The sequence below is a fragment of the Arvicanthis niloticus genome, chromosome 5 (genome assembly GCF_011762505.2).
Source record: "Arvicanthis niloticus isolate mArvNil1 chromosome 5, mArvNil1.pat.X, whole genome shotgun sequence".
Taxonomy (NCBI): Eukaryota; Metazoa; Chordata; class Mammalia; order Rodentia; family Muridae; genus Arvicanthis; species Arvicanthis niloticus.
This window is the reverse complement of record NC_047662.1, coordinates 45,244,933-45,271,292: the sequence shown is the minus strand read 5'-3', so window position 1 is coordinate 45,271,292 and position 26,360 is coordinate 45,244,933. Positions and strand designations below refer to the sequence as shown.

General features: G+C 39.8%; 1 protein-coding gene across 6 annotated transcripts in view; it reads right to left on the bottom strand.

Moving 5' to 3' along the window:
- Window positions 1–26,360, bottom strand: part of Prkaa2 (protein kinase AMP-activated catalytic subunit alpha 2) — a 74,115-nt gene that overhangs the window by 34,306 nt on the left and 13,449 nt on the right. For 2 of the 6 annotated variants that reach the window (XM_076934549.1, XM_076934550.1), the window contains exons 2-3: window positions 25,306–25,530; window positions 4,178–4,319 (exon numbers count right to left, since the gene is read on the bottom strand). The exons of 2 other annotated variants lie outside the window; for them this stretch is intronic. In XM_076934549.1, the coding sequence (XP_076790664.1) occupies window positions 4,178–4,319; window positions 25,306–25,330 (167 nt within the window). In that variant the 5' untranslated portion in view covers window positions 25,331–25,530. The remainder of the gene's footprint in view (window positions 1–4,177; window positions 4,320–25,305; window positions 25,531–26,360) is intronic. 2 more of the 6 variants (XM_034502231.2, XM_076934551.1) reach the window with 1 other exon arrangement.

Here is a 26,360-nt window from a genome sequence, read left to right as displayed (position 1 = left end):
GAAAAAAGAATAAGAAAGCACTGATTAAATTACAATGTGAAAAGTCAGGTTTTAAATTCCACAATAAGCTGTTCACTGATTGTGCTGTTAGTTTTAATTGTCAATTTGCCATAACCCAGAGTCACCTGAGAAGGAAGGCCCAGTTGAGGAATTATCTAGAACAGACTGGACTATGAACACGTCTGCTGGGGACTGTGTTGTCATAATGGTTAATTGTTGTAGGAAAACTTGGCCTCTGTGGGTGGCACCATCTTATGGGCTGGTTCCTGAACTGCCTAAGAGGGAAAAGGGCTGGCTGAGTATAAGAAGGCAGCAGGCAGCAGGCAGCCAGCAGGGGGCACTCATTTCTCTCTGCTCCTGACATGGAAGTAATGTGTGTGATTAGCTACTTGTGTTTCTGACCTGACTTCCCCTCAGCAATAGACTGTAACTGTAATTACATGCCAAGTAAACCCCATTTCTCCCCTAAACTACTTGTTGTCAAGGTATTCTATCACAGCAACAGAATTAAATTAGACCAGTGACAAAATGCAATATATGCTTTCAAGAGCAGAACAAATCTAGATCACACACTCCAACTGGGAGCTTCCAGGGCTAGCATTTTAAAAGCTCAGTCAGTCTATTCATTCAGAGGCATCTGTTCCTTCTCCACCCTCACTCTGGCACATAATACTTTTAGTATGGCCATTTCTGGTTTCTCTTCTTATACATAATAGCAAGTAAGCAGCAAAACCCAAAGAAATTTAGCTTATAAGCCACTGGTCATTACTAATACGGAGTCAAGTCAATGTGAGAAGGACACAGTGTCACTGGCCTAGAATCTCAACATTAGGGAAGCAAACACAGGATTGTGAGTTTGCTTGGGTTACACTGGATTGTGAGTTTGCTTGGGTTACACTGGATTGTGAGTTTGCTTGGGTTACACAGGATTGTGAGTTTGCTTGGGTTACACAGGATTGTGAGTTTGATGGGGAGGTCAAACTGGGTTACACAGTAGTTCTAGGTCAGCCTAGGTTACAGAGTAAGACTGTATTAAAAAAAAAAAAAAAAAAAAGACATGAACTGCTTCAGTTTACTGAAAACTACTTGGAGTCCGCTCACGGAAACTAGAATCAGCTCACAGGAGGCCAATGCCTACTTTTATGTTGGCATTCTACCAATGCCAACAGTTACTTCTTACATAACACTATGAAGCACGCCATTTGAAAGTTAGAAAACAAATGGGAAGAGACGTGCATTATTCTTGACAGGCTGTATTTTATACTAATCTTCCAAAAGTTTTACATACACATGCTAGCACTTAGTACTAGAAATAGTCTTAAAATCAAATACTGCCACGTGAATCTATGTTTATAATGGAAAGAACCTAAAGTAAGCATCACACAGCATTGAAGCTTACTGTAAAACTGAAAGTTTCATGGCAATTGCGTCACCCAATGGCACACCAAACCAAGTATTAGCCAACTAGGAACAGTCGGTAGCATATTCTTAAGGTTGGCAAGATGGCACTATGTGGGCTCCATCATCAAATATTTTAATTTGCAATAGTGCACTGACAAAAAGTACAACAATAAAAACTAAATATTTCAAAGCCTGTACCAACCACGCATTTTAGGAATTTCACAAGCTGGGCTTGGTGGCACCTCTCTTTAATTCTGTCACTTGGGAGTCAGAGGAAGGAAGAGCTCTGTGAGTTTGTGGTTATCCTGGCCTACACATAATAGTTCCAGGCCAGAGAGGGCTCTCTGTCTTGGGAGGATATATAGCTGTTTGTTCCAGCTTGATTTTCTGTTGCTGTGATAAAATACTGACCTAAAGCAACATGGGCAGGAAGCGACTAATTTCATCTTCCAGACTACAGTGCAGCATAGAGAGGAGGAAGGGCAAGAACACAAGCAGAGACAGTAAAGGAACACTGCTTCCTAGGTCTCTCTTGCAGGCTTTTTCAGCTTGCTTTTTTACCTAGGATTGTCTGCCCAGGCTTAGCACTGCCCACAGTAGTAGGCTAGACCCTTTAACACCAGTCATCAGCCAAGAAAATGCCCCACAGACATGCCTATAGGCCAAACTGAGAGGCAATTCCTTAATTGAGGTTCCCTCTTTCCAGAAAACTCTAGTTTGTGTCAAGTTGACAAAAACTAACCAGCACAGTGTTACTATTTCTATTGCCTCTGTCCTGCAAGCTTAAGAGGCTGAAAAGAACACGCATGCATTATCTCACAGTTCTGTAGATTAGTAGCCTGACATATGAACAAAGGTGTTGGCAAGTTTTGAATGTGTCTGGAGAGTCCAGGAGCAAAGTTCACTTTGCAGTTTTGGGTCTTGGAAGATGTCCTGTGTTGTCACACAGTCTTTTCCTCATCTTGTAAGTCTCTGCTAGCCAGCAGAGTCTTTCCCATATCTACTCATGATAGCCTTGCTCAGGTCTCTTTCTGACTCCTCCTCTACCCTTGTCTGCTACTTTTGAGGACCACTGTTTACATGGACTCTCAAGCCATCTAGAACTAACTTCCTCTGTCAGTGTCAAGATGACTTGTAACCTTAGTTTGTCTTTCCAGTGTAACAGACAACATTCACAGGTTCTTGAAGTGAGAAGGCAGACATTTGGAGGGCCATTATCCTGCTGACTATCATCAAATAAACAAAAGAACTCTAGAGGATTATCAAGGTGTTCTCCATTAACACTGACATCCAAATATTGCTCACTGAGGAGTTTAAAAAGAGCTTTGAAGTTGGACATAGAAAGTGGGATAAGGGGACTGTAGGGAAAGGAATAGGGTATATTTGATCAAAACACATGAAATTCTTAAACAATAAAATAATTTTTTAAAAAAAAAAAACTGTTCACTAGCCAGGTGGTGGTGATGCATACCTTTAATCTTAGCACTTAGGAGGCAGAGGGAGGTGGATATCTGAATTCAAGGCCAGCCTGGTCCACTGTGCAAGTTCTAGGATATCTAGGGCTATACAGAGAACCCTTTTTCAAAAAACTGAAAGGAAGGAAGGAAGGAAGGAAGGAAGGAAGGAAGGAAGGAAGGAAGGAAGGAAGGAAGGAAGGAAGGGAGGGAGGGAAGGAAGGAAGGCACGCAGGCAGGCAGGCAGAGATTGTCCACTGACTAATTTCAGGCTAAATATAATTTATTCTGATCTTAATATATTAGCAAACAAAATCTAAAAGACACTAATATCTTAACACAATAGGCTTTCTTATGTGGCAATCTTATTTGAATCAAGATATACACTAATTCTCTTTCTACTATTTCTACTACTACATTCACTAACTAATTTGGCATTTATAAAACCATACTGTTCTTTGTTTACATACCTGAGTAACAATATATAAATATAACTGGGCCAAACCCATGGATCCACAAATTAACTTTTATAGTTGCTTATCCCTATTGCATATGCTGCCCTCTTATCATTAAAGTAAGCCTACCTTACAGACTTGTCATGATGATATTATGGGACTATAAATGTAGAATCCTTGGCACAGTCCCTGGCTACCCTTAGGTACTCCTTGGATGAGTAAAATTAATATTTATTTTATAAAAATTGCATCTAAGCTTTAAAGTACAATAAAGATAATTTTATGTATCTAGAATATTACAGTATTCTCTACAGAACTTTAAACAACATAATAGAATATTACTGCACCCTTAATATGTAGATTTTCTATATTTAATTAAATTAGTTAAATTATCTTTCAATTTAACTAACTATCTTATAGCTCTCTTAATATTTAATTTTTTTAGACCAGTTTACTATATATCCCAGGTTGACCTCAAATTTACAATCCTCTTGCCCTGGTCACTGAGTGACATTACAGTAATTACACCTGGCCTGATATTACTTTTAAATTAAAAATAGAAGGAGGAAAAGGAAGAAGAAAAGAACCAATGTAGAATTGCAAACGCAGAGTGATCTTCAGAGTGAACTCTAAAGAATCAGCTTCCAAGACTGCCCTCATCACTTGACTAGTACCAAATTTGAAGCAAGGCTTTAATTTTAAACCAATTACGTGCACTTAAGAACTGACAGAGGTAATAAATTAAAATTAAAACTGAGTATGAACATAAAAATTGATATTCCTTAAAATTAACTTACGGTATTTATAAAATTTCGGTTTAACTCTTTCAGGACAGTTCTTTTATTTTTCAAGCACAAAAATACTTACAGTTTGATAATATGAGGATGACGAAAGAGTTTAAGATTTTGAATTTCTCGTTTTATTTTTCCAACAACATCTAAACTGCGAATCTTCTGTCTATTTAAGATCTTAACTGCCACTTTATGGCCTGTCAATTGATGTTCTCCAACTAAAGAAAAGAGAAAGAGAGATATTGGCTGTCAGAAGAACAGAATCATTCCTCGTGCACCTTCCCACTGGGTTGTTAGCTTATTTCCTCATGGATGTACTTCAGCATCATGGGATGCACAGGCCTGAAGTTCTCCTCCTTTACCCCAGCCTCTTCCCCCTTGAGGAGGCGTGCCTTCAACACAGAAGCTGAGCCTCCAGCATCTCAGCATCCTCAGTCAAGCACAGCCATGCTTTGTGCAAAGGATTACTCAGTTCTGTATTCCTTCATAAGAACACTACAGGATATCTTTTAGACAGAATAGAATTCCTTATGTGTTTTGCTTATTTTTCATCTTCTATTTAACATCACTGTATTTATTACAGAATAAATAATTTCTTCAATACACATAAAACAGTTAACTTCTGTTCAAAGTTAACGCAATCTTTGCCACTTCCCATACCACTTCTTTGCTGCCTTTGTTCAGGGCCCATGCTCATCTTACTGGACTGGTCTGGTATTAATGATTTTGCTAAGGAGGCATTACTGTCTAGGGATGGCACCACTCCCTCCTATTAACTCCGAGGAGCTCTCCTTCCTGCTCTCTACTGGCTCTTTAAAGATTAATGTCCGAGAGCTTCTCACCTAGATCCATGGTAGAGACCTGAATCACCTCACTCATCACCCAAGGCTTATATTAACTAACAATCCTGCTCCCTCTTCAGGTTCACATAGAGAATTTCAAGATGGGTGATCCATAGGCACCTCAAGTTTAACAAGTTCAAAATTAGATGCAGCATTCTTGTTCTCTTCCTCTGCCAAACTCATGTCCTTTACTTTACTAACAGTGCACTGCTTGTATGCTAGAAATAAAAATTCCAGCTACTAGTAATAGCTACTGAACATTTCTTCAAAAGAACTATCATTTAAACACTACAATGAAAGTAATAATAATAGAATAACAGTAATAAAGGTAATAATAGAAGTGACAGTGCTATTTATTACTGTGTACTAAGTGCTAGCTGGCCTCGCCCATCCTTACAACAACTCTATGCAGAACCACTGTTCTCTAGGGATATATACATAACTTATTGCAACAACAGAGAAGGTTCAATTCCTTCTTCCCCCACAACCAAAAGTACTGAAAAACAGATAACTTTCAGATTAAAGAAGACTATAGACTCTGTGATGGTTAGTCCTATCAAGTTGATTGAATAAACTCTTGAGAGGTTAGTAAATACAATTCTAGACACGTCTGTGAAGGCACTTCCAATTAAAACCAGAAGACCCTGACCTAATGAATGGGTAAACTCCTTGATACTCATACCACCACAGTACAGCTGACAGGTGAAGTACGAGGCGGGCCTCTGGAAGGAGGTAGTCATGGGGAGGTGTCTTTAAGGCTGCAAGTGGTTCTTGTCTCTTTTTTCCTTTCTGGCTGAGAAAATATTAAGTGTCTGCTCCAACCTGCCCTTCCAGTCGTGATGGGCTGGCACCTCTGAAGCTGGGAGCCAAAATAAATAATTCTTCCCTACATGTTGTTCCCAGGTATTCTGGTCACATGATATAAACATACCTAACATGACATCAGTCAAGAAGTTGGGTTATTTATTTTAATACCACAGGGATAATCTGCAAACAAAAATGCAAGTGAACTGACTCAGAAAAGAATATAATGATAAAGTATTGCTTTGCCTCTTCCACATGAAATACTGAAAAATGGCATTTTCCCTAGAAATGGTTACAATACTGATAAACGAGTAAATGCCTAAAGTTAAAACAGTCAAATGTTTTGACAATTCTCCGTTTTTTGTTATACTATTATACTAGCTTTTGGCCTAGTGATTCCTTCAGTAACTTGGTGCTTAACTACAATTAATTGCATACAGTAATTTGCCACACTTTCCCCTGAAAGTCAAATCAACGTTCTAAAACTCTTTCAACAGCCAGGCAGTGGTAGCTGTTGCCTTTAATCCCAGAACTCTGGGAGGCAAACACAGGTGGTTTTCTGAGTTTGAGGCCAGCCTGGTCTACTGGGTGAGTTCCAAGACAGCCAGGGCTACATAGAGAAACCTTGTCTCAGAAAAGAAAAAGCAAACTTTATGTGTATTTTAATAAATATACATATAAAACCAAAAAAAATATCTTCTATGTATGTGGCAGATATAAACTTCTCTTTATGGAAATCAAATGTTTCCAGTCTTCAAACTTTTACTTCCATTTACTTAATCAATTTAAAAATTTAATAAATTTAAAACATTTGCTAAGCATCTTTTATGTGCAATAACTTGTTGATCATATGCACATGAAGAAAGGTTTATATTGGGTTTCAAAGTATCAGTGGAGAAACAAATGCAACAACAAAATAACTGAAGTAAATTTTATATGGAATTTAATATACCTTGTCCGTAAGGGTTAAAAAACAGGATGGGCAAACCATGCACAAGAGAAAAAATTCAGATCAATATATGCTTCTCAGGTACAATAGGAACACCCTCGAACTGACAAGTTTACGATGAGTGCCCTCTATGATGAAGCTGTGCTAATCACACTGACACTCCACTTGGGTAGCTACAGTTTACAGGTGGCTCTGTTGCACTTCCAGTTGTCCAGCACTTTTATTCCAGGTATAGATCCCAAATTACACCTACACACAAGACTACCAAATGCAAAGACTGCAACCCACACCTCTGTGTCTAGGTGTAGCCTTGTAAATGTCTCAGCAGCTTCTCCACCTCAAACTCTGAATTTAAAAGCAACTGCTCTTAACCCAAAGGTCAGAGTTACATAACCAGGAACAACAGGAAAGAGAAGACTACAAGGCATGGTAATAGTTTGAACCATCTGCCTGAATTTTACAAGATAGTTAAATATTACTATCCTGTTTAAGTCCCTCTAAATTTTTTTGTTTTTATTATTTGAGAATTGAATACATGTGTACCATGATGAACTTAGAGGCAGTTGTGATCCACCTGATGTGGGCACTGGGAACTGAACTGTGGTTCTCTACAAGAACAGTCTGCATTGTTAACCACTGAGCCATCTCTCCAGCAACGTATACAATATGTTTTGAGCAAACCTACCTTGACTCACACACCATTTCTTCATCTCAAATTCTTGTGCTGGCTTTTTTTTTTTTTTAATTCATTTGTCCATTTAATGCTATCAGTGTGTGGGTGCAGAGTCAAGAGCCAGCTACTAGGCTCTGCATCCCTAAAGAAAATTGACTGACCCTCTCCTAGTAGCCAATAGTTCTTCAACTATAGCTAGGACTTTGTAGCTCCCTCTCCCGTTCATCCAGGTATTTGTGCTGGATTGAGCTTGTGTGGATCTTATGCATACAGAAACATCAACCACGTGATTTCTGTTCAACAACCCTGTCGTATATGGAAAACCCTGTTTTGCAGTAGTCCTCCACAACCTCTAGCTGTCACAACTTTTCTGTGCCCTTTTCCAGGATGATCTTTGAGCCTTGGGAGGGAGTATGATATGGATGTCTGGTTTAGAGTTTTTTAACTCCAGCTTCCTAGACTCTGTACTGTGACTGGTTTTGAGTCTCTGTATTAGTTGTCATCTGTTGCAAGCAGAAGCTTTTATGAGAGTTGAGAGCTGCAATAATCTATGAGCACGAGGATAAGAATTTAGAGAGCAGCTTGATGCTGTGTCCATTAGCAAAATATTAGTATTAAATTCTCCCTGGAGCTATGACCAACCTGCAATGTGATTTGAGCTCGGCTAACAGTACCAAACATGAGTTCTATCTTGTGGGTCAGGCTTTAAATCCAACTAGAAAGTTGCTGGTTACTCTCATAGCATGCATGCCACTATGCACCAGTGGGCATGTCTACCCAGGCTTGTTATTATTGTAGTTTCCAGGGTTCACAGTTGGGAAAGACTGTTGATAGCTTTTTTTTTTTCCCTCCATGTAGCCTGCATAGCAATGCACAGCCATCTGGCAATATGTATGTTAGCCAGTTCAGATGAAGCTGCCAGGTCAGTAGCAGTTCCATTTCTCTATCTTATGACTCAAGTATGTGGTGACTGACTTCAGCAATCAGGTCTTACCCCTCAACTCCTGATGGGCAGCCAAGAGCAGTCACAGTAGCCTGAACTGTTTGGGAACATCTATAAGACCTCTTCCCACAACCAACAAATTGAAGTGGGGTAAGACCTTTTATCAAGTTGAAAATGAACAACAGGCCCTTTGAACAAGCTGAAGAAGGGCGGCCCTTTTATTTTCTGCAGATTTCTGCCACAGATGAATTTAAAGACTACTTCCTCAGAGCACTTTAAAACTCCCTTTAGGGGCTATCAGGATGGCTCAGTGAGTAAAGTGCCTCGTGACCTACGTCTGACCACTGGAGCCCACACAAAGGTAGGAGACAAGCTGACTATACACAGCTGCTCTCTGACCTCCACATGCATGCTGTGGCATGTACACACATAATATACACACATATATATGTATACATAGACATGTAAAAATTAACTTCAAATTTTCAATTTTGCTGGAATATCCAGTAATGGTCCCTTGTGGTTTTATTACATTCTAGCCAAAATACACAAAACACTTTCTATAACTAATGTTGGGGAGGGAAACCACACTAACTCAAACTATACCTGAAGTATACCTTTTATGATTTCTTTATCTTTTTGTTTCTTTTGGGTGGGGGTGGGGTTGACAGAAGGTCTTACTCTAGCTCTGGCTAGTCTGGAACTCATTATTTATATAGACCAGGATGGCTTCAAACTTGTAGCCTGGAACTTACTATGTATATAGACCAGGTTGAACTCAGAAACTTGCAGCAATCCACCTGCCTCTACTTCCCCCAGCCCTCAGAGTTTTCTTCTGCGGGCTTGTCCTCAAGGTCCTGCTTTGGCTAATGCAAGTCTGAAAAGCACACACCCTCACATCTGACTTACAGCCCTGTGTTTTATTAGGTGAAGAGTATCATACAGAAGGAATGGAAATGACTTTGCATTGAAAGTCTGATGGAATTCTGCACTAAAACCATCTGGTCCTGTGCTATTTTTGGTGGGAAGACTATAAATGACTGCTGCTATTTCTTTAGGGGTTATTGAACTGCTTAGATGGCTTATTTGCTCCCTATTTAACTTTGGTACCTGGTATCTGTCTAGAAAATTGTCCATTTCATCCAGATTTTCCAGTTTTGTTGAGTATAGGCCTTTGTAGTAGGATCTGATGATTTTTTTAAATTTCCTCAGTTTCTGTTGTTATGTCTCCCTTTTCAGTTCTGATTTTATTAATTTGGATACTGTCTCTGTGCCATCTAGTTAGTATGTTTTCTCCAGTTTTTTGTTTTTTGTTTTTTTTTTTTTGTTGTTATTGTTGTTTTTTGTTTTTTTGGTTTTTTTTGTTTTTTTGTTTTTTTGGTTTTTTTTTTTTTTGTAGGCACTTAGAGCTATCAGTTTTCCTCTTAGTACTGCTGCTTTCATTGAGTCCCACAAGTTTTGGTATGATGTGTCCTCCTTTTCATTGAATTCTAGAAAGTCTTTAATTTCTTCCTTTATTTCTTCCTTGACCAAGTTATCATTGAGTAGAGCATTGTTTAGCTTCCATGTGTATGTGGGGCTTCCCATTGTTTTTGTCATAATTAAAGACCAGTCTTGGTCCGTGGTGATCTGATAGGATGCAAGGGATTATTTCAATCTTTTTGTATCTGTTGAGGCCTGTTTTGTGACCAATTATACGGTCTATTTTGGAGAAGGTACCATAAGGTGCTGAGGAAAAGGTATATTGTTTTGTTTTAGGATGAAATGTTCTATAGATAACTGTTAAATCCATTTGGTCCATCACTTCTCTTAGTTTCACTGTGTCTCTGTTTAGTTTCATTTTCCATGATCTGTCCAATGCTGAGAGTGGGGTGTTGAAGTCTCCCACTATTATTTTGTGAGGTACAATGTGTGCTTTGAGCTTTAGTAAAGTTTCTTTTATGTATGTGGGTGCCCTTGCATTTGGAGCATAGATGTTCAGAATTGAGAGTTCATCTTGGTAGATTTTTCCTTTGATAAGTATGAAGTGTCCTTCCTTATCTTTTTTGATAACTTTTGGTTGAACGTCGATTTTATTTGATATTAGAATGGCTACCCCAGCTTGTTTCTTGGGACCATTTGCTTGGAAAATTGTTTTCTATCCTTTTACTCTGAGGTAGTGTCTGTCTTTGTCACTGAGGTGGGTTTCCTGTATGCAGCAAAATTCTGTTTATGTATCCAGTCTGATAGTCTACATCTTTTTATTGGGGAATTGAGTCCATTGATGTTAAAGAGATATTAAGGAAAAATGATTGTTGCTTCCTGTTATTTTTGTTATTAGAGGTGTAATTATGTTTGTGTAGCTATCTTCTTTTGGGGTTATTGGAAGACACTTTCATGCTTTTTCTTGGTTGTAGTTTCCCTCCTTGTGTTGGAGTTTTCCATCAATAATCCTTTGGGAGTGCTGGATTTGTGGAAAGATACTGTGTAAATTTGGTTTTGTCATGGAATATCTTGGTTTCTCCATCTATAGTGATTGAAAGTTTTGCTGGGTATAGTAGTCTGGGCTGGCATTTGTGTTCTCTTAGGGTGTATATTATATCACTCCAGAATCTTTTGGCTTTTATAGTCTCTGGTGAGAAGTCTGGTACAATTCTGATAGGTCTGCCTTTATATGGTACTTTATCTTTTTCCCTTACTGCTTTTAGTATTTTTTCTTTGTTTTGTACATTTGATGTTTTGATTATTATGTGGTGGGAGGTATTTCTTTTCTGGTCTAGTCTATTTGGAGTTCTGTAGGCTTCTTGTATATTCATAGACATTTCTTTCTTTAGGTTAGGAAAGTTTTCCTCTATAATTTTGTTGAAGATATTTACTGGCCCTTTAAGTTGGGAATCGTCACCCTCATCTATACCTATTATCTTTAGGTTTGGTCTTTTCATTGTGTCCTGCATTTCCTGGATGTTTTGGGTTAGGAATTTTTTGCATTTTGCGTTTTCTTTGACAGTTGTGTCAATGTTTTCCATGGTATCTTCTGCATATGAGATTCTCTCTTCTATCTCTTGTAGTCTGTTGGTGATGCTTGCATCAATGACTCCTGATCTCTTTCCTAGGTTTTCTATCTCCAGGGTAGTCTCCCTTTGAGATTTCTTTATTGTTTCTACTTCCATTTTTAGATCCTGAATGGTTTTGTTTAATTCCTTCACCTGTTTGGTTGTGTTTTCTTGCAATTCTTTAAGGGATTTCTGTGTTTCCTCTTTAAGGGCTTCTACCTGTTCATGTATGTTCTCCTGTACTTCTTTAAGGGAGTTATTTATGTCCTTCTTAAAGTCCTCTATCATCATCATGAGAATTGATTTTAATTCTCTTTTCCAGTGAGATGGGGTGTCCAGGCCTTGCTATGGTGGGAGAACTGTGTTCTGATGATGCCAAGTAACTTTGGTTTCTGTTGCTTATGTTCTTGTGCTTGCCTTTCACCATCTGGTTAACTCTAGTGCTACCTGCACTCACTGTCTCTGACTGGAGCCTGTCTTCCAGTTATCTTGCTTGTGTCAGAACTCCTCAGGGTACAAATGTTTCTGTGATCCTGTGATCCTGAGCTCCTGGGTGGAAGAACTCCTGGGACTCAGGCCACCTCTGGGATCCTGAAATCCTGCTGCTTTGAGTACAGTAGTTCCCCTATGATGGCTCAGAATATGGTGTCTTCACGGGAGCAGACCTGCTAGGTGTTCACTGCTCTGAGTGTAGTGGCTCCTCTAGGATGTCTCAGGATATGGTGTCTTCATGGGAGCAGACCAGCTAGGTGTCTGCCCCAGCCAAAAGGAGGACTATATTTTAGTCTCAAGCACATACTCTATATAAATTAATAAAGCATAATTTGGAATATTTCCATATGAATTCATACCAAACACTTCATTTGATTTTCACATATAATTTTAAATATATCTAACAAAGAAAATTAATTGTTAAAAATATTTATTTCAGGCCTCGCTTATATCCCATTTCTATGGAAGATTAAGAAAAAGTAAAGAATTGCCCAAATATCCTTCTACTGAAATGGATGCAAAAATAGTACATAAGTTGACTACAGCATGGGAAAGCATTAGTACACAGAAAGACTAATTTCATATGCTCCACTGCATCATAAGAATTATAAAATTGAAGTACCATACATATAAAATAATTTGAAATTTGGAGAAAAGACAGAATCTCGAGTTTATCAGCTCAAGACATAATTTCCAGGTTACAGTTAAGATTCATCTTCCCTATCCTAAGATTCTAAGTCTTAGGCCCAGACCCTGAAATTGACTCTAAGTTTAAAGAACCATCAAAAAAGAAAAAGGAGCTGAGAGACAGCTCAGTGCATAACAGTGCTTGCTGTCAAGCTTGACAACCTGTGCTCGATCCCCTGAACCCACACTGCAGGGAAGAACTGATCCTGCAAGTTGTTCACTGACCTCTACAACATGTGAGTACACACACACACACACACACACACACACACATACACACACACTTTAAAGAACAATAAGAAAGGGATAAAAGGAGAGAGCTTGGGACAAGCTACGTAAGTACAGCATAAGCACAGACAGGCTCTGTGCTCCCAAGAGAGCACGTCATCCATCTTCCACAAGCTCATCTCCTCCTCTGGGACTGGAGTCAGCTCTCTTTCCATTACTAGCCACTGTTATCTAACGTGCCTGACACTAAGAAGTAACTTAAAAAAAAAAAAAAAGGCCGGGCGGTGGTGGCGTACGCCTTTAATCCCAGCACTTGGGAGGCAGAGGCAGGTGGATTTCTGAGTTCGAGGGCAGCCTGGTCTACAGAGTGAGTTCCAGGACAGCCAGGGCTACACAGAGAAACCCTGTCTCGAAAAAAAACAAAAAAAAAAAAAAAAAGGGTATTTTTCTGTGTACTCCATCTGCAGGTAAAACTAGCTTACTAAAATGTAAATAAAGGGGAAGACTCAATAACTTTCCATGACAGTATTAAGCAGAAGTTTTGAGTTCAGTCAAATCACTGTCTCACACAGAATAGAGGATCCAATGACATTGAACAGCTGGAATGAATTCTATAGTTATAGTATGTAATCATTGAAAACTGGAATCAAGAGATAATTAGAATGCCTTATGTCAACTTGGAATAGTAATAGATAAAAATACAACATTTGTACAATATACACAAAGACATCTCCCTAACTTTTCTGTATTGTTTTCACTATTCCTTCCTTCAAATGCTACATTTCAATAATTCAGAACCACTTAGATTCCCTGTAGGACTGTCTGTCTCTCATACCTAGTTCTTGATGAGCATCCAGTGAGTTTCAGTGGAATTTCATTCAATAGAATGAACCCATGCTGCTAAATACATCACCCATTTGTATCCCCTAACTTCAATATTTTGCCTGCCTCAGTCTCATTTGTCCTTCAAAATTCAATTTAGTCTCTCTCAGTCTGTACTCACTAACCATGTGCCCCACTCTTTCCAGCAACTCTAATGTCTAGACTATAAGATCCTCCAATGGCCCTGCAGCTCCTATCTCTATTGTGTTTACCATGTACTTCAGCCTCATTTATCTTTGATGCTCAGCATTTAGCATCATGCCTGATACCCAACTGATAGTCAGTAACTTTTCTATGTGGATAAAGTTCACGACTAATACTAATATTTGGTATGATTTAAGCTCATACTTTACATGTATTGCTCCTTTAGGATTTTGAGTAGCATATGCAAGTTGGACATGCTAATATATTCTGCATATTTGAGGCAAACTACTAATCATCTAGCAAAAGAAAAAGTTTATCTATGAATTTTAAGTCCTTCTCCCAAAATCCTATGTGGAACTACATCATAAGAGCTCCTCAATATGAAATGCTGATAAAAGAAAGAATAACCATCAGAACCAAGACTACCTAAAGTATGGTCATTATAGAAGAAACTACATGTCTCAAGGGACAACAAATTTTGATGAGCTGACATGATTAAAAAGCGTATGAAAAGATGCTCAGTATCATTAGTCATCAAGGAGATGTAATTAAAGCCACAACCCAAATGTCCTGGTTTCTTGTCTATTGCTGTGATAAGACACTTTGAGCAAGGCAACTTACAAAAAGAAGAGTTTAATTTGGGGTTAATAGTTCCAGAGGGTTAGAGTCTATGCCCATTAAGGTGGGAAGCATGGCAGCAGGCATAATGCCAGAGCAGTAGCTGAGAGCTCACACCTCCAACCACAAGCACAAGGTAGAAAAGATAACTGGCAATGATCTTTTTTGAAACCTAAGCCCACCCCAGAATTTGGTACCAGGAAGTAGGCTACTGTGGTGGCAGACCTGACCATATTGTCTTTTGGAGGAATGTGACTTTGGTCTAGGAAAGTGGTTGAGTGTTCTAAGTGGGGTAGAAATGGTCTCCGTAGAGTCCTGTGTTTGAATACTTAGCTCATAGAGAGCACTAGTAAGAGGTATGGACATGTTGGAGTAGGTATGGCCTTGCTGGAGGATGTGTGTCACTGTAGAGGCAGGGTTTAAAGTCTCACATGCTCAAGCTATGCCTGGTGTGACAGTAACTTCTTCTGCCTCCAGATCAAGATGTAGAACTCTCAGCTACTTCTCCAGCACCATGTCTTCCTGCATGCTGCCATGTTTCCTGCCATGATGATAATGAACTCACCTTCTGAACTGTAAGCAAGCCCTAATTAATCTTTCCTTTATAAGAGTTTCTGTGATCATAGTGTCTCCTCAAAGCAATAAAGCTCTAACATAAGGCCATCTTAGTAGGAGCTAGAAGACAGTAGTTCTGAGAGCAGTGTAGACTATGGAGGCCCAGCTCAAAAGGTTTAAGAGGTGAACAATATTAGCAACTGATCTAGAGACTATCATTGTGATATTTTGACAAAGAATGTGGCTGCTTTTGCCCCTTGTCCTAGGAATCTGCATGAGGCTAAATCTTTTAAAAGGTAGAGAATGAGAGAAGTAATATGACTAAAAGAATGAATTCCAAGTACTGGTGAGAATATAAAGCACCTGGCTACAAGTGAGGATATAGTTAGTGCAAACATGTGGAGAAATCCTAACTAGTGAACGGTGCATAGTAACTGCTAAAATGAAATGTGTGTGTATTCTAAAAATCAGTAATGCTAAGCCGTACTATTAACCAGCAGAAATTCACAAGTGCTCAGGTATCTTTAGAGCTACATAAGGACTTTTCAAAGTTGTTCATCCATGGTCTTAAACTTCAGGTAACAATGATGGAGGTCAGGGGAGGGGAGTATAGTATATTATAGAAAGGAGGTGGTCAGAGTGAATCTCCAAAGCAGGATTAAATAACCAGATACTATAGGGGTCCAGGAAGTAAAGCAATCTGGGGAAGGCAGTTATGATATTAATAGCAGAAAGGGTATTCTTCTCAAGGACAGGTAATAATAATAATAGAGTGTTTACCATACCACACACTTTTATAAGTGTATATATGGACATGCAATTCTACTTATACACAAACATAAACCTAGTTTATTACATCAGCATTTTATATAAATTTTTCTAAAATTTAAACTATGCAAGAGTTCTCCAACAGTAAAAAACTGAAATTTACATAGTTTAAGAAACCTATCAAAATTCACATTGAAAAATAATAATAGAGCTGCTATTTAACTCCACATCTTGGTACCTCCAAAATTATCCTCAGGGAAAATTCTCTCTCTTCCCACTTCCCAGGAGTCCTATGGACCCTGGTAAATAGACTGGAAACAATGTTGAAACTAAAAAAACAAATACAACAAAACTCTTCATTGTGTATACATGTCTGAATTTTTGCATATACATGTGTATGTTCTTGTGGACATTAGATCAAATGTCTTCCTCAATCACCCTACACCTACCTATCTACCTTCCTTCCTTCCTCCCTTCCTTCCTCCCTCCCTCCCTCCCTCCCTCCCTTCCTTCCTTCCTTCCTTCCTTCCTTCCTTCCTTCCTTCCTCCCTTCCTTCCTTCCTTGCTCCAACTGAAGCTGTAGTAGCCAGAGTGGCTGTTATCAACCCCTAAAGATCTTCCTGTCTCCATCTCCCCAGAGCTAGGATTATAGGTGCTACAACAACTAATTTTTTTTTAAATATAAGTGCTAAGGATAAAACTCAAGTCTCTAGGCTTTCATGACAGCATTTTCCTAAGCCATCTCCCTCATCCTCCAAACAAAGCTCTTTATAAAAATACACTATATACTCCCAAATATAATCTGATGGATTTATTACACTTATTTATCCATTTGCATAGCCCCTACACAAACAAAACTGGTGGTTTTTTAATCAAATGTGATACATTCAAAAAAAAAAAAAGACTCATCCTTAAATTTAAATTCTGGAAGTCTTTATCTGAAGAAGGTAAATTGGGAAATTTGTTTAACAACAAATGACTGTGTGCCTATGATATATTTGCTGAGAAATGTATCATTAGCAGCTGAGAAAAAAACATCAGATAGGATCAATTTTAAAAATGTTTATGTTCCCAGTTTTCTGAGAAACTGTCAACTTGAATTCCAAAGTGGTTATACAAGTTTGTACTCCCACCAGCAATGAAGGAGTCCCCCATGCCCTACATCCTTACCAGAATGATTTGTCCCTTGAGTTTTTGATCTTAGACATTCTGGTGGCTGTAAAATAGAATCTCAGAGTTGTTTTGATTTGCATTTCTCTGATGGCTAAGGATGTTGAACATTTCTTTAAGTGCTTCTCATCAGATTCCTCTGTCAAGAATTCTCTGTTTAGGGGCTGGAGAGATGGCTCAGTGGTTAAGAGCACTGATTGTTCTTCCAGAGGTCCTGAGTTCCCAGCAACCACATGGTGGCTCACAACCATCTGTAATGAGATCTGATGCGCTTTTCCGGTCTGCTACAGGGTACTCATACATGTAAAATGAATAAATAATTAAAAAAAAAAGAATTCTCTGTTTAGATCTACACCCCATTGTTTAATTGAGTTATTTGGTTTGTTAATGTCTAATTTCTTGAGTTCTTTGTGTCTTTAGATACCTGCCCTCTGTCTGAAGCACGGTTGGTGAAGATTTTCTCCCATTCTGCAGGCTGCCGTTTTATCCCATTAACAGTGTCCTTTGCCTCACAGAACCTTCTCAGTTTCATGAGGTCCCATTTATCAATTGTTGATCTTCGAACCTGAGCTGTTGGTGTTCTGTTCAGGAAAGTTGTCTCCTATGTCAATTCATTCCAAGTTGTTCCCCACTTTCTCTTCTATTAGGTTTAGTGTATCTGGTTTTACGTTGAGGTCTTTGACTCACTTGGATTTGAGTTCTGTGCAGGATGATAGATATGGATCTATTTGCCTTCTTCTATATGCAGAGATCCCGTTAGACCAGCATCATCTGTTGAAGATGCTTTCTTTATTCCATTGTATAGTTTTGGCCTCTCTGTCAAAAATTAAGTGTCCATAGGTATGTGGGTTTACTTCTGGGTCTTCCATTCGATTCCAATGATCAATCTATTTTTGTGCCATTACCATGCACTTTTTATTACTATTACTCTGTAATACAACTTGAAATTGGGGATGGTGGTATCTTCAGAGATTCTTTTATTGTACAGGACTGTTTTAGCTTTCCTGGGTTTTTGTTTCTCCTTATGAAGTTGAATATTAAAGAAATGCTTATCATCCTAAGCCATCAGGGAAATGCAAATCAAAACTACTTTGAGGTTCCATCTTACCTGTCAGAGTGGCTAAGATCAAAACTTCAAGTGACAGCTCATGCTAGTGAGGATATGAAGCATGGCAAACACTCCTCCATTGCTGGTAGTCATGCAAACTTCTACAAACACTCTGGAAATCAACGTGTCAGTTTCTCAAAAAACAAACAAACAAACAAAACAAAACAAAAAAACAACTGGGAATAGTTCTACCCCTAGACCCAGCTATATTACTCCTAGGCATATACCCAAAAGATGCTCCACCATACCACAAGGACACTTGCTCAACTGTGTTCATAGAAGCTTTATTCATAATAGCCAGAAACCAGAAACAACCCAGATATCCTTCAACTGAAGAATTGATAAAGTAAATGTGGTACATTTACACAATGGAATATTATTCATCTATTTAAAATAATAACATCATGAAATTTGCAGGCAAATGGATTGAACTAGAAAAGGTCATCCTGAGTGAGGTAATCCAGACACAGAAAGATGAACATGGTATGTACTCACTTTAAGTGGATATTAGGCCATAAAATACAGGATACCCATGCTACAATCTACAGGCCCAAAGAAACTAAGAACAAGGAAGACCCAAGGAAGGATGTTGAATCTCACTCAGATGGGGATATAAAATAGACATGGGTAGGGGGATGGAGGGAGGAAACTGGGTGGGAGGGGTGAGGAGGGAACAGGAGGGATCAAGTACGGGAAGGACCAGAGGGAGAGATATATGGGAAAGAAAACTAGAATTGGTTTTGGGGGGCATCCCTGGGATAAACTAGAAACCTAGGACAATGACATCTCCCAGGAATCTATGAGGTATTGTGCTCTGCCTCTCTGCTGGAGTGTCTGGACACCTTGGCACCAGAGAAGAAGTCCTTTAGGCCCAAAGGACTCTAAAGCCCATGTTTCCCTTTTTGGTGTCAGACTCCATTACACACGAGACCGGAAGTGGAAGTGTGGTCTGGAATGAAAGCTACGGTTCCCAGTCTTCTCTTTGGCGACCCAGGCACCTGGAGAGAAAATCAATAATAGGGGTCTATCCAAGGTCCAGGTTTCCCCTCAGAGTGTCTGCACACCAGGCAGGAAGGGGAAGACAGAACTCAATCCAAGCAGGGTCTGATTGGGAGCAAGTACCAAGTACTAGAGGGGTAGGAGAAGAGAAAAGCCTTATTTGGAAGTCTTAGCATGGAGGTTTTTTAGGCAAAGGCCTTTGCTGTGGTGACCTTTAGTGAAGCAGCTCACTGAGACAATCTTAGCTTCTTCATATTACTTTATTGGGGGTAGATGTGAACATATACACTTTACTGAGGGTGAATCAGGGATTATATACCTCTTAGTAGAAGGGCATAAGAATATCCAGGAAGGGAAGGTCATTGGCTGAAGGCTAAGACTATCTAGTTACCTCACTAGCATGGAGAACTCCAGGTGCTATACTACATGACTGAGTGCCTATGGTCCTCTCAGTTGGGTGTCATGGTTATGTGTTCAGAGCAGGTACCGAGAAAGGAAGAGTCTCTACTCCTGCTGTTCTCAAATCTGTGAGACTCCTGGGCTTTGAGCCCACTCAGCCTCACCAGTTCTTATGTCTGTCTGGTGACACAGCCCACTTGCCCTACATGCCTCTAGGGAAATACAAACCAAACCCTAGTTAGAAAGGCTTTTTTTTTTTTTTTCAAACAAGGAACTCTGTTACACTGTCTGTTGGAAATACAAAGCATAGGTACTATAAAAAAGTGTGCCCCACTCCCCAAATTAAAAGACAATCTAGCTATCCCAAGCCTGAAGACACATCCAAAGGAAATGAAATCATCATACCGAAAAAACACCTGCAGGTCCAAGATACTGAGAATACGCAATCAACCTAGGTGCCCACCTCCACTGAGCAGCTCAAGAAACGGAGGTATATAAACACAATGGGACCGTAAAGAAGACCAAAGTCCTGTCTTTTACGGTAAAATGAAAGGAACTGATGATGTAAAATAAGCCAGGCACAAAACCATGAGCATCACATATTCTCCCGCATATGTGGAAGCTGAAATAACATGGCCTAAATGTAGAAGGATAATTATGGAAGACTGGGAAGGACAAATACAGAAAACTGAATCTGATCTACATAGATCAGAAAATAAAACTAAGCCCTGTAAGATGGTCTTCATGACAAAATCTGAAATAGGGTAGAAAAAACCTACTTCTAAAATGATATGGATGAATTTTACACTTATATGTCTAACATGGCAAAATGACATAAATGGAAAATACAGAATGCTTAAAGCAGCATTATTCATAATAATCAAAATACAAAAACCTCCCAAATGTCTCTTAACAGAACAAGTAGTAGAGCCTTAATGTAATACTGTGCATCAATGAGAGAGAACAAATTGCAATTGTACGCAGCTACACACAAAAAGCTCACAAACATAAGCTCAGGTAAAAGAAGCAAGATAGAAATAATTCTGTTTCTAAAAAGCTCAAAAGTGTGTGCAATTGTAATAAAGAGAGGGGGTCCAGTGGGAATAAAGAATGGAGACAGTGACCACAGGGTGCCCCTGAGACACCAGTGACCACAGGGTGCCCCTGAGACACCAGTGACCACAGGGTGCCCCTGAGACACCAGTGACCACAGGGTGCTCCTGGGACACCAGTTCTCTCTGTCTTTGTGGAAGCAGTGTTCATGGGTGTTTAGTTTATGACTATCGGCACTCATATAAAGAAGGGTTAGAAGGATGAGAATCTTTCTGGAGTAGAGGGTGTCATGGTTCCTATGTGAAATGTCCTCCACAGACTCTCACGTTTGAACACTTGGTCCCAGATGGTGGAAGGTTATGGAATCTATAGGAGTTGGAATTTTTCTGGAGGGATAGAGCCATTGAGGTGATGTTTTATTGCAATACCTCACTTCCTATTCAGGCTCTGCTTCCTGAATGCAGATGTCAGATTTCTGCTTCTGACACCTTACCTTCCCCAACTGCCGCAACATCTTCACCACCATAATAGACTGTGTTCCTCTGGAACTAAGTCAAAATAAATTTTCTTCCTCGCTTTGCTTTTTCCAAGGTATTTTATTATAGGAACAAGAAAGTAACAAAGGCAGCATTATAATTTCAAAAGTTAACTGAGAACTTTTGGGGACCCTGGGCATGATGATCCTGGCTTCCTAGATGCAGAGGTAGGAGAATCACTCCAAATTTGGTCTACATACTGAGTTCTAGGTCAACCAGGGTTATATAATGAGAATTTGTCTCAAAAGGACTAGGACACTGAATCAATACCTAATCTATGGCAAGCCAAGGGTTACTAAATCTATCAGCAGGTTGGAACTTGGTGCAAAAGTTGGCCCAGGTTATTGGCCTTTACTCATGCATACTCAGAACTTTAACTCTGGGAATCAGGAGTGGTCTGATGTGCATATGTTCTAACTCCTACCATCACCAGACTCCTGCCAAAATAAGACAAGGCTCCTTTCTTCTTTGCCCATGATGAAACAAAATGGTCTCACTGATTGTTTCCAAATTTCCTTTTCGGGAAGTCCTTAGGTTCCCTGAAGACACGGAAGCAAAACACTTTTTACTTTTGATCTTTAAGTCTCACACTAAGAAGTATATGGACATATTTAATTCTCCGAGCTCTATAGGATAGATAGCGTCATAATGAGACTGCAGGTGAGGATAGCAGGAATCTGAAGAACATCTGAATAGGGCAGCACACCAAGTTCCATCACTGCAGTGACAAAATCCCCAACAAAAGCAACCTAGGTAATGGGCTCGTTTCAGCACAGTAGAGAGTAGCTGTTGCAGGACCTTGAGGTGGCTGGTCATACTTCATCCACAGTGACAAAGTGGAGTGACAGCTCCACGATCTTCTTTATTCAGTCTAGTACCCTAGGCTATCAAAAGGTGCTGCCCACATTTACTGTAGGTTTTCTTGCCTCATTTAACCTAATCTGGAAAATCCCTCACTAACATGTTCAGAAATTTGTTTTCATGGTGACTCTAAATTCTATATTACATTGATAAACAAGATTAACCATCACAACCCCAAACTCATTGTCACCCTGAATCACAAACATACCAGTTTAAGCCATAACCTTCTACTCTTGTCCTCATAGATTTATAGACATCTGATAATGCAAAATGTATTCAATCTAATTTCAAAACTCCCTATAATCTTTAGCAATTACCACGTAGTTTAAAATTACAAAGTTCAAGCCTCTATTGAGATTCAAGGTAATCTCTTAATTGGGAGACACTATAAAATTTTTTAAAAAGTTACATTCTTACCATATACAAAGGCACAGAATAAATATTTCCATTCCAAAAAGGAGCTCTGGAGTACAGCAAGAAATGAATGGACCACAGGGAGACTGAAATTCATTAAGAAAAACACCAAATCCTACAGCTCGACTCCAGCTTTTGGGGATCATGGTGGAATCATTTGGGCTCCAAAGAATTGGATGACTCCATTCCTCAGCTGGGCAGCCTGAGGTACACATAGTCCCTCTTTTGAGCCAACTCTCCTCCATGTCTACAGCTTTCTTCAGCAAAAATTCCATGGTTCTAGATTCACCAACATGCTGGGGTCTCCACTACAGCCTTGGTTTCCAGCTTCACTGACCTTTCAGGACATCCTCCTAACAGGAACGGCAATGCTGGCAAGCTGGCATGCATCGCCAGGCCTCAGTGGCTCTCCAGGACTGTTGTACAGACCTCATGACCTCCTCAGCCTTGCTTCTTTTGTGCCTGTGAAAGCACTGTCTTGTGGACCAGTCTGCCAAGTTCTGCCAGCAACCTGGAATGGAGCCTGACCTGGACAACAGCTATACTGACTTCTGTAAGCGAACTCTGGGGAAATCCTTTCCTAGAAAATTGGTTTTGAGCTGGGAACCCCAACAGTATCATTCTTACTTTAGGTTCCCTCCTTTCAAATGAATCTGAATTTCCATCAGATGAAGCCTTCCGTGAGTGAGCTCTTGTCCTCAGAGCACATTTCCTGTTCTAGGGCTGAGGGCCAGATTCCTGTCAATGGCACTAATCTCTTAAACAAATACAGATAGTTTTTTTCCTTCATCAACACTCTCCTTGTCTGAAACCTGACACTTAATTCACACACACTGCCTCCCCAGACGTCAGTTTTCTTATCTCTCTGCTCAGCATTCTGCTCTTTCTCACTGTAGACTTGGATTATACCAATGGACATTGAGTAGCAACCGTGACTGAATGATATTCTATCTTGAAACTTCCCCTATCACACAAACTGGTCTAATACATTCAGCCTCACTCAAGTTCTCAGGAAATCGGCAGAATACAGCCAGATAGATTCTTTTGCCAGAATACTGAATAAAGGGTCCCTAACCCAGTTCCAGACAGAGTCCTTGTTTACTCTGACATTTCATGATGGAGGCCTCCTTTTCACCAGTTCTCTCAACATTCTTGTCTTCCAATATCCCAACAGACTGTTCCATTAAGTTATGCTTACATGGGGGCTGGAGAGATGGCTCAAGCGGTTAAGAGCACTGACTGCTCTTCTAGGGGTCCTGAGTTCAATTCTTAGCCACCATATGTAATGGGATGCGGTGCCCTCTTCTGGTGTGTCTGAAGTGAGCAACAGTGTATGCACATACATTAAATAAATAAATCTTTAAAAAACAAAGTTCTGCTTACAGCACACTAGGGCTTTTGTAGCCCAAGGGTGCAAACTCTCCATAGTCCTTCTGCAAACCACTTCCAAAGGCCTAAAAACCAAACATTTCTGGGTATCGGTTATCTGTATAAGTTAGCTTTCCTCACTGCTATGACCAAATTCCCAACAAAAGCAATGTAAGGAACAGGGCCTTATTTGGGCTTATAGTTCATCACGATGGGGAAGTCATGGCAGGCATGTTTATAGTACATATTCACATTGTACTCACACAGAGAGCTGAATACTGCAGCTCAGCTACCTTTTTCTTCTCATTCAAAAGGGACCCCCTCAACCCATGAAATGGGACTACTCACATTTAATGTGGGTCATGCCACCTCCACTTAGAAAATCCCACCCAGACATGGCCATAGAATTGCTTCCACAGTGATATTAAATCCCACCACCTGCATGCTTTTCATTTTATGTGCTGCTTGACATTCTAAATGAAGCCATGATGGAAGGAAGGACACTGGATGACAGTAATCAAAAGAACTACTTATTATTCCATCAAAGATCAAGGCTCAAGCTGGAGACATGGCTCAGCACTTAAGAGCACTGGCTGCTCTTCCAGAGACCATGAGTTCAATTCCCAGCAACCACATGGTGGCTCACAAGCATCTGTAATTGGATCTGATGCCCTCTTCTGGTGTGTCAGCAACAGCATGCTCATAGACATAAAGTAAATAAATCTTTAAAAAAAAATCAAGGCTTTATCAAAAGACAGAACTCTACCCTTTCTTATGAATCAAAAACACAAATTAAAATTGGAGACATAAAAACTGGCTAAACTCCTTTGCTAGCCCCATAATAACACATTGAGCATATATTCAGTACTGAAAGGTTGCGTTCACATATCTCAGAAGACTTTTCTCTCTTGCTGTTTTTACCATGTGAGTGTGTGCAGTTATTTTTCATTATTTCAAAATTAGTAAATATTGTATGAAGTATATAAGGAATTATCTTGAATTCTGAAAATAAGTGGAAGTTGCATTCTGGTGGAGAATATAAATAATAAGCAAATATATCACATAATATTGGTTCAATGGTGGTAAGTTAAGAAAATAAAGCACATAAAGAATGACAGACAAGAGGTAGAGAAAAAAACAGGCTGTTTAAAGTCAGTCAGGAAAGGCCTGAGGATGTGTTTGGGCTTTTTTGTTTGTTTTGTTTTGATCTGATTTGGTAAGAACTCTACTTAGACCAACCAGGCCATGGCAGAGGTTCCAGGAGCCCAGCGCCCCGTTCTTGCTGGCAGCCCAGAGCCCCAGGATCCCCCAGATTGCTGGGCCTGTGCAGTGCTAGTAAAGGGTCAGAATCTGCTGGTGGCTGTTTTCAACCTCCCCTTGCTGTCACTGATGCTAGGGACCATCTTGCTACCTGCTGTCACCATGTTAGGCTTTAGCCACTCCCAGTTTCTGAGCTCTGAGGCACCCTCTTGCACCCAGCATCTGCAGGACCCAGGCTTCACTGCCCTGTTGGTCACTGGATTCGTACTGCTACTGCCATTGCTTGTGCTTGTCCTGGCTACCTACCGCCACCTTGGCCTGCGCTTCCGCCTCGCCGACTGCCCCATGCCCCATGCCCTCCTGGTCTCTCAAGGACTTGAAGCAAGCCCAGGGGTGTATTGCCCAACCCTGCTCCTTACCGCTGCCTGAGTCAGATCCTAGCATCCCTTTGATGGATCAGCAGGATGTAGAGGCAAAGCTGGCGAAAATTCCCATGTCCCAGAAAATTCATTCACATTTGATTCCTGGACGTTTGGGCTGGACCCTGCACATCTTCTCTCCCTTCCCTAATGTTAATAGGAGAGCTGGACCTTGTGCCTTTGCTGGTGCAGCTCCTCCAGAATTTACGGGACTGAGGGACAGGGCTGGAGAAAAAAAAATCACAAATAATAAAAAATTTATAAAATGAAAAAAAAAAAAAAAGAATTATACTTAACTTCTTGGTATGTTTATTTGTAACAGGGGAAGGGGGAAATCTCACTATATGGACCAGGCTGGCCTCAGAGATACACCTGCCTCTGCCTCCCAAGTGCTGAGATTAAAGGCATGAGCCACCACACCTGGCTTCTGCTTTATTTTTCTTAAAACTTTATTTTTGCTGGCTTTATAGACTCTAACTTTAAAATATTTCTTTAAACCCCAAGTCAATCCATAAGAAATTATTAATTTTTTAATTCCATAAGAAAATTAACTTAATGTTTACATAATCACTTAAGGTAAGATGTAATCAGAAAAAGTTGACCAGTACAGAAGAGATTATTTACACTAGCACTCAAAGAATAAAGGATCTGAAATGCTCTGCCTGTCCTCACTCTGTGGACATATAGATCCTGCCAGGGGTGTGACCACCACTACTCACACCCTCTCCTGCCTTTCCAGCTCCAGCGCTGTGTCTGTTCCATAAAATCTCTTATAGTAAGTTGTGGAATGATTTAAAATTCTCTACAAAAGAAACACAAAACCAGTTTTCACCTCAATGGCCCCTTAGGATCTGTGTTGACGATAACCCCTGAGATTATAATATGCATCCTTGACTCCCTAATGTCTAATACAAATTTAGAATTTTTCCTTTTCTCAGATATTCAATATATTCTAAATGCTTTAGAATTCATTAGTCTACTCTCACATTTTGCTCTGTGTTTCATTCAGACATATATTTTAAATCTTACAGGATGGACTTTTATTATCAGTATTG